This window comes from Scatophagus argus, chromosome 19 (assembly GCF_020382885.2).
Source record: "Scatophagus argus isolate fScaArg1 chromosome 19, fScaArg1.pri, whole genome shotgun sequence".
Taxonomy (NCBI): domain Eukaryota; kingdom Metazoa; phylum Chordata; class Actinopteri; family Scatophagidae; genus Scatophagus; species Scatophagus argus.
The window spans coordinates 4,530,579-4,538,763 of record NC_058511.1 but is presented as its reverse complement, the minus strand read 5'-3'; the positions used below and the strand labels follow the sequence as shown (position 1 = coordinate 4,538,763).

The 8,185-nt window shown below is 38.3% G+C and overlaps 1 protein-coding gene across 1 annotated transcript; it reads left to right on the top strand.

Annotated features, from left to right (window-relative positions):
* Window positions 1-1,829: 1,829 nt before the first annotated feature.
* On the top strand, window positions 1,830-6,469 carry abracl (ABRA C-terminal like). Its single transcript, XM_046373543.1, has 3 exons — window positions 1,830-1,922; window positions 3,014-3,079; window positions 3,624-6,469. Exons 1-3 carry the CDS (start codon window positions 1,859-1,861, stop codon window positions 3,806-3,808), a joined length of 315 nt encoding a protein of 104 aa, XP_046229499.1. The 5' UTR covers window positions 1,830-1,858; the 3' UTR covers window positions 3,809-6,469.
* Window positions 6,470-8,185: the final 1,716 nt, after the last annotated feature.

Sequence of the window (8,185 nt, the reverse complement as noted above, 5' to 3'; positions counted from 1 at the left end):
TGTCAACATCTTGAAGTTGCGATTTTACCCCTATTCGAGGCCAAGTTTTTCAATCAATTTTCATAGACTCTCTTCCTGTAAGGCTTGGCGTGAGTGTAACTGCAATGAAGGCTGGATTGGCAAAGCCAGAAAGTGCCTTGGGGCCCTAACCATGCCCCACACTCATAAATAAAATTAGTCCGCAGTAATTTGATTATATGAGAATGTCATATAGAACTGGAGCTGCTCTCTGTCTGCCTGTCTTATTCGTGGCTGATGCATTTCAATTGTCTTGCTTAGAATCCTACTTAAAGAAACAGTATGGGCTAGCCCAAGGTTATGGTCTGAATATCTGTTTGTCCTAATATATGAAACATCTTGTGTTGTTCTTTCGTGTGGCATATCCCTAAATAAACTCAAACTGTTTCAAGTCAAAGCTGGGGCCATGGAGTAAACCAGCAAAGAAAATGCAGGAATTTTAAGAGCAAAATAATCACCCATGCATAAATCAAATACAATAATAAATGAAGACAAACAGAATTAAACTACAGCACATGGTTTTAAACACACATTACTGAAACGGCCACTGAGAGAACCCAAAACATTTTTCTTACTGGATAACCTTCTGGCATATATCCAGTCTAAGTCCTAAAAGAAAAGAAAAGTTAGACCTTTGTTTTGAAGAAAAACTCTATAAACCTCCGGTCTAATCTATAGCTGTTTTTATGGTTAGCTTGATGTCTAGCGACGTCACTGGGCTACGGTCCGAGTCAGAGCGAGCTCGCTTGGCCTGCAAGGACCCGGATAGGTGATTTCAAAATAAAAGCCTCAATGCTACTGCTACTGTAAGACAGAGACCAGACGATTCACTGCAGTTAGACTACAGCCCATAAAAAGATGTTAAGAATTTGAGACTGTTCAGTGTTTCTTACAATTGTTGTTTAGGACTGCTGCGCTAAGTAACGTTGTGCTGGACACAAGTGCACAATCCGTATTGTATTCCATTCCGCTGTATTCAGTAATAAATAAATAGTGTATTGTGTCATAGTTAAATGTATAGCCTTAATAGTCGTTTGATTAAAACATATTCATTTAGCATATAGGCCTAGACACAAAGCGGAAATAAAGAAGGTCTTCTGACAAGAGGACCTTCTTCCAACCTTGGCCAATAAAGCAGCGCCCATCTTAATGATGCTACATTATACTATGCACAAGACAGGTGGCAAACAGCAAGCCCCAAGCTTCTAAGCCCTTTCTGTTTATTGTTTTACCCCATTTAACACAGTGAGGTAAGACACAAAAATCTTAACAATGTGATAGCATTGTGCTAAGTGCCCTGCAATGTGTAATGGTCAGTGATGCCATGGAGGTAAGGGTAAGGCAGGGATGGAAATGTTCTGTGTGAAGGAAATTTGTTTATTAAGCTGGTTAATTTTATAAGCTCAGTTCTTAAGGCCTAATAACAACAGCTATTTTTATTTAATCGTTGAATGTGAGCTCTTTGCCCTTTGCAAAACTGTTTAACTGACTGTGAGTTGGAGGAGAAAAGGTAACTTGTATGTGGAAGCAGACAGCAGACACAGGAGATCCCTCTTCCACGCCATATATGGAGAATGGACCGTGAAAGTATCTAATTGTGTCACGGTGAAGTCAGATGCGCTTTTATGGTGCCTTAAAGTGTTATGGGAAATTTGACTTTACGTGGAAGAACCCATAAAAACAATGCAACATATTACTAATTCTGTGTCTTATGTCTCTCTTTTCCTTCTCTTCTTTAATAGTTGCACACCTACCTATGATTTTTTAAAATAAATCAAAACTTGTGTGCAATTTCATGAATCCCTCAGTTGTATGGTTTTATACACCTTGGTAAAAATAAATGTTTCCAAGTTTCCGAGGATACAGTGAACGCAGCAACATTATCCACTGGAGCCGGTTCAACAGTAAGTGCTGTTTCATCTAATCAAAATCTATAACAAATTAAAGCTTAATCTGTATGTGCATGGTTTCTATTGAAGCTGTGTTTGTGTTAATTCTTGTTGAGTCGTTTTTCCACCACATTTTTCATCCGTGGAGCAGTCTGGAACTCCTCGCTTCTCTCTCTCTCAGGAGGAAAACCATTTGGTTTAACACTAGAAGCTAACGTTACCGGCGAGCTCGTGTTTGCTGCTTATTGGAGTATTTTCCATTATACCTGAAGTAATATAAAACATGTCCGACCTTTGAACATTAATCCGCACTCAGGAGTGACTGCACATCATTGAAACAGAGGAAATGTGAAACGTATTTGTGCTTTACGATGGTTAGCTTGGAGTGCTAATCTCCCATTTCCGCATTGATGATAGTACGCCCTGTTCGTGCTGCAGCTTGTAACTTTGAGACGAATGCTTCACAGTCTGTCTCCTCTGTAATGGATTATTTATGCCAGGATGTTTGTGTATATTTGGTGAATGAAACTTGCACTTTTATCGAGTTAACGGCCACAACAGGCGCTTTCCTTTAGGAGAGTGAATCTCAGTCCTAAATTGCGTTTACAAAACTGGCAAAATTAGGATTGCCCTGCTGATATTCAAATAAGATCAAGAGGAAGGATGTAAGTTAAGTTTTTTTTTCTGACGAACTTCCCTCTTGTCAAAATTTCGGCACAGTTTATAACCAGGCAGCACTTAATTTCAATAAACCTTTTTAAATAATTTTCACTATCACCATTGTTCCAAGGAGCCCATGATGTCAGTAAGGAAAATTGAAAAAGATTCCCAAATAAATTGATTAGTGGGTTAACCATATGCCGAATTGAGAGACAGACTCAGTACACAACATCATAATTTTATTAGGCCATTTACTTTTACCCAGAAGTAACAGAACCGAACCGAACATGAAAATCACCCACTTTTGAACCGAGTTTGGCTAGGTGGTCTCTCCCTGCGAGATACTGGCATGTATAGGGTATAATTGCTCCCTTCCTACACACTGTACGCTATGCTTAAAAAAGCAGAATTTACGCTGATTTTCTATTAATTTTTGTTCTTTCTAGCAACAATGGATGTCTCTCATGAAATAAATTTGCTGGTGCAGGAGATTCAGCGACTCGGGAGTAAAAGTGAGTCCATGCTATGTTTGTGTGTTGGATGATGATGATGATGATGATCTTCAGGCAGAGCTGAATAGTTCTGAAGTCTGTTCATGACCTAAGTTTTAATAGACCACAAACACGCTCATGTGATGTTGATGAGTAGTTCTAGCTTATCACTTGTAATACTGGAAACATAAATAAACTACCAGGTCACGGTGTCTCAAGGAAATTGAGCCTCCCTTCCCAAGGCCTTGAATGTAGCAGCGATTAGACATTGATGAGTCGTTGTTTTCCCTTCTATCTCTGATGCCAATACTGCATTCATGGTCATATTGGTAATCCCAGATAACTACGATATCTCAAACTTGACCAAAATTACACCATGGTAATAATAATCTACAAAAAGTGATATGCGTTTGTTTAGTTATTTCTCAAGGTAAAATGCTCAGATGTCTGTGTTACAGTTGGCACAAAGAGTCAGGACAAAGTCATCCATTTCTACAAGAAGTTTAACCTTACAATCCTGAATTTGTATTTGACATTAACTGTAGTCTGCACTGTCTCATTTCAGATGCTGACGGTCAAACCAGCGTGAAGTTTGGGGTCTTGTTTAATGACGACCGTTGTGCCAACATCTTCGAGGCGTTGGTGGGGACCCTGAAGGCAGCCAAGAAGAAGAAGGTGGTCACCTTCCAGGGCGAGTTGCTTCTCCAGGGTGTCCATGATAACGTTGATGTTATCCTGCTCCAAGAATGAGGACAAAGTTTGGACCAGATGGGCTTCTCCTGACTGTGGGTCATACTGAGTCCTTTCAAATACTGAGCTTTCGCAGCATACTGGCTTTTCACTGAGCTTCTGTTTTCATGTCCCTTCATTCATGTGTGAGGCTCAGTATTTTAATGACCAGATAGATTAGATCAAACAGTGTACTTACAGACTCTACTGGCTTGTCTGCTTAATATTTCATCTGATTTCACTGTCAAGCAGAATCACAAAAATGTATTTGAGAAGATTTTCGGTTTTCAGGGGCTGAATAAAAGCCACATTCATAGTTTCAGATGACAAGGAAAAGTTCTGCCTTTCTCGGGCGCTGCTGTTTTATCAACCACGGGTCTGACAAGTCATTTTTATACACTTTTAAGACTATAAACGCACAAATCAGGACTGTAATAATTTGCGCACAGCATTCATTTGGGTAATTTTTGTTAAATTCTGGGTAGAAATTACTGTGTAGGATAACCATCACAACCGTACGCCTCTCTTGATGGTGTGAGTGTCATGATAAAGGACGCACAAAAAAAGATTCTGACTTGATTTAGCGACTTTTCATTTTTAATTCGAGCACTCTGATCTTGACAAACTGTTTGAAATAGACACTTGTTTTTAAAGCTGTGCTAGGAAAATTCTCCCTTTATCAGCCTCAGATGGCAATGGGACAAAAACATCATGTAATATGATGAAGTATTTTCCGATTTAATCTAGTGCAGCTTTAGGACAAACGGGTAGTGAGCATCCGTCAACATTGTCACCAGAATGGCAGTGCAATTAATTGTTTACGTGAGCCATTTATACTACCTCTAGTGGACTTTGTAAAAAGATGTTATTAGACCTGTGCTTCTGGAAAACAACTCCTTCATAGAAAGTACAAGACAAGTGCTTTTCAGGAAAGACTTTTGCACCTTTTTGTACTCACTGAAATCTGCTAAAGTAGTTTTTATTCCACCTTTTTATAAGGGGTCAATAATGAACTTTCCTCTCCTAAATGAACTCCAAAACTTGCCTTTCGGATGGCGAATGTATTTCTTGTGCAATTTTTATTAGTGTATAATGACAGTGATTGGTGCCAAATGCAAAAGATGAATTTGTAATGTTTCTCAGGACCAAATCGACACAACCAAAATATGTTTAATAATTGTCCTGTGGCTTAAATTAGGTGTCTTACTTGCGACACAAGGTGTGCATTTATAGTTTTATTAGTTTGTCATTTTTATTTTTACCACTCTTTGTTCCGTACTGTAGGTCAGATGATTCTTGCAGATCAGGTGTGAACAATTGGTTTCTCAAAACTCATCACTGGGTGACTCACTGTGTCTGTTTTCAGCAAAAGTCCTTTTAGTAATCTGATTTGCTGAAATGTTAACACCAAGCCCTCCCGCCCTCCCCCATTCTGTTTTTTCCATGTAACAAAAACATATCAGGTTATTTTTATTTATTTCATTTCAAAATGTCCTTTTTCTCAAGTTATCATTTTATTTTAGAGTGTCACAAAGAAAAAACAACTATGTGGCGAAAACAGCTATGTGATTGGCTGTTAACTCATTAGGACCAAAGCAACAGCCAATCACGTAACTGTCTCTTGTCACTGTTTTATGCAAGCTTTGTAATGAAACGTGGCATTGATGGGTCACTGGGAAAAATGTGTAATGAAATAAAACAGTTTAGGGCGAAAAGAGACACTTTGAAATAAAAATAAACTGTTATCGTGAAAAGTGGCAGAATCGGTTAATGTTTCATAATCATTAGCTGCATTTGCAAAATATTGGATTATTTAAAAATTTAATCACTTGTCATGTTTTGTCTTCTTTATTCATACAATTTATTCCACAATATTTTTTTTTCATTAATTTCATTTTGGTAATGTTTTGTCTTTTGGGATACACACCAGAATGACTGAATATCATTTTCGGCCTGAATGTAAGATCTACTGTTGTGCTCATCTGTATCATATCTTCTCATTGCACTTTGGTCCCGTCACCATCCACACATCACACAATTAACACGCCATATCTGCAAGTTTTACACGACCCATTTCACTTTCACTGCTGTATCAACATAGCTGAGATTTCAGAGATATGAGATCAGGTGTTGGCTGTTTAACTTGAATTCATTTTTTTTTCTAAATCTTAAGACCATCCACTTGCTTTGTGGTTGTGCTTTAAGCAGCACTGTTGGTTGAATGTGCAGAAAGAGCTTAATCTGTATTCTAATTATGAATGAAATTGAAGTGTGGCCAAGAAAAGTCAGTCATGTGAAATGTAATTGTTAGAATACAAACAATAGGGGAAGGAGAATTTGGAAAAGTGATGGAAATAATGGAGAAAAGGTAGCGTGAGAAAGAAACGTGCTGCTTGCGTCACTGTCATTTCGAATTATCCTGCTGTTTCAGTGAGTTTCAGATTGCCTCCTGAACACAAATGCAAACCAAGTCAACATTTAGCAAGAGTAGACAAATCAGAGATCAGAGCAGTGCCAATGCCTTGAGCCATTTCTGTGGCCTAGTGGGTTGCCTGTATGATGTGTTCAAATGCGTCATTTTTGTCTTTTGTACTGGTAACAACACATTCCTGAATGAACAGAGGTTTCTGTTACTGTGGGACACACTCCGAGGAATAAAATCTTTACACTTGAAGCCTTGAAGCTGCTCTGCTGTGTCTTTTGTTAATGGACAGAAATGCATTCAGCTTGTGTTGCTTTAATATGTCTTTTAATTGGTTCTGGTTGACATTTAATTTCTACAATTCTGATATGAATGGAGCTGATTTTTGGTTGTAAAAGAAACTATTACTCAGCTACTTTGGAATCAAGTCATGTGTTTGATTTACACTGATATTTAAGAGTTGCTATTGTGTGCTATTGTGCTATTGTGTGTTTGGACCCAAGGAGATAACATGAAACTAAATCGTGGATCGTGGATCGTGGATCAGCGGTTAGGGTGTCGGACCCGTAACCGGTGGATCGCTGGTTCGATTCCCCGTCCCGGTGTCCATGGCTGAGGTACCCTTGAGCAAGGTACCTAACCCCCACTGCTCCCCGGGCGCTGCACGCGGTCGCCCACTGCCCCGGGTTTGCTGTGTGTGTGTGCACGTCACTTGGGTGGGTTAAATGCAGAGAACAAATTTCGTTGGAGTGAGTTCCCTCCAATGACAAGATATGTCACTTTCCTTTCCTTTCCTTTCCTAAATGAAATATTACTGAAATGGATGTTGCTTGGTGTGTGGGATGTTAAGTCAGATTGTAGAGCAACTGCTGTTTTGTAAAAGTCATCTTAAAACTCATCCGATTTTTTTTTTTTTTCACCAAACATCTCAGGAAAAAGATGTTGTTTTCTTTGACAGACTTACTATTTACTTACTATAGTAAAAATACTTGTTTGAATTCAAATACCACTGATCATTATACATGTACTTAGATTTACATACACCCTGCTGCGGTGCTGCAAAGCCCCAGTCACTTCACAGGGATTTCTGACCCAGCCTGATAAAATATCTCCTGTTATTAACCTCTAAATAAGACAGTGATGCCTTCACGTAAGTATGTACTTCATCTTCTTACCAACTTCTTACCAAGCGACCGTCTGCTGATGCATTCCAGTACCGTGGGAATATCTGGCACAAATATTCCAGGTTAAATTTGTTCTGATTTAATTAGGTTTTACTTTTCTATATGTTAATTAACAGCCAAGTGTTTTCTGTCTCTATGTACATGATTTATAATAGAACTTATGACAAAATGGAAAGAGTGAAAATAAGTTTGGAGAATCAGTGTTTTTTGTTTTTGCTTCAGTAGTAATTAATTGATTAATATTATAATAGATAATTTGCATTGTAATCAGTGATGAAAAAGAGACTATATTATCCTTGAGATAGATGTACTATAATTAGGTATTTTCTATTACTTTACACATTTACCCCACTACATTTGTATTCCTTTGCTTCACTACATATATCTGACAGTTGTAGTTACTGGTTAATATTCTGATCCATTCATATGCATTAAGCTACCCCACAGTATATAAAATCAACCCCACATTTACGAGCTGCAACCTGAAAATTATGTGTGCGGGTTCACGCATTTGTTAATTTGAATCCATTGACAGGATATTATTCTGAAATGGGCCATTCTGCATTCTAAGTATTTTTACTTTTAGCACTTTAAGCATATTTTGATGCCAGTACTTTTGAATGGGTATCTTTTATCCTTTACTTCTTCTTCTGGTTTGAATGTTAACACTTCTGTAATACTTGTTTATGGTAAATGATAACATACGCATTTGAAGAGGTAAAATCCGAGCTGTCTCACAGGCCTTGAACGCGGCATAATTCGTTGACAGCCAATGCGGGGGGCGGGTCCTGT

What these genes read in the sequence shown, in the direction of transcription:
- abracl (XM_046373543.1), top strand. Translation starts at nt 1,859, where the DNA reads ATGTTTCCAAGTTTCCGAGGATACAGTGAACGCAGCAACATTATCCAC. An exon ending in CCACTGGAGCCGGTTCAACA is followed by an intron (nt 1,923 to 3,013) that starts GTAAGTGCTGTT and finishes TGTTCTTTCTAG; the next exon opens with CAACAATGGATGTCTCTCAT. An exon ending in TCAGCGACTCGGGAGTAAAA is followed by an intron (nt 3,080 to 3,623) that starts GTGAGTCCATGC and finishes GTCTCATTTCAG; the next exon opens with ATGCTGACGGTCAAACCAGC.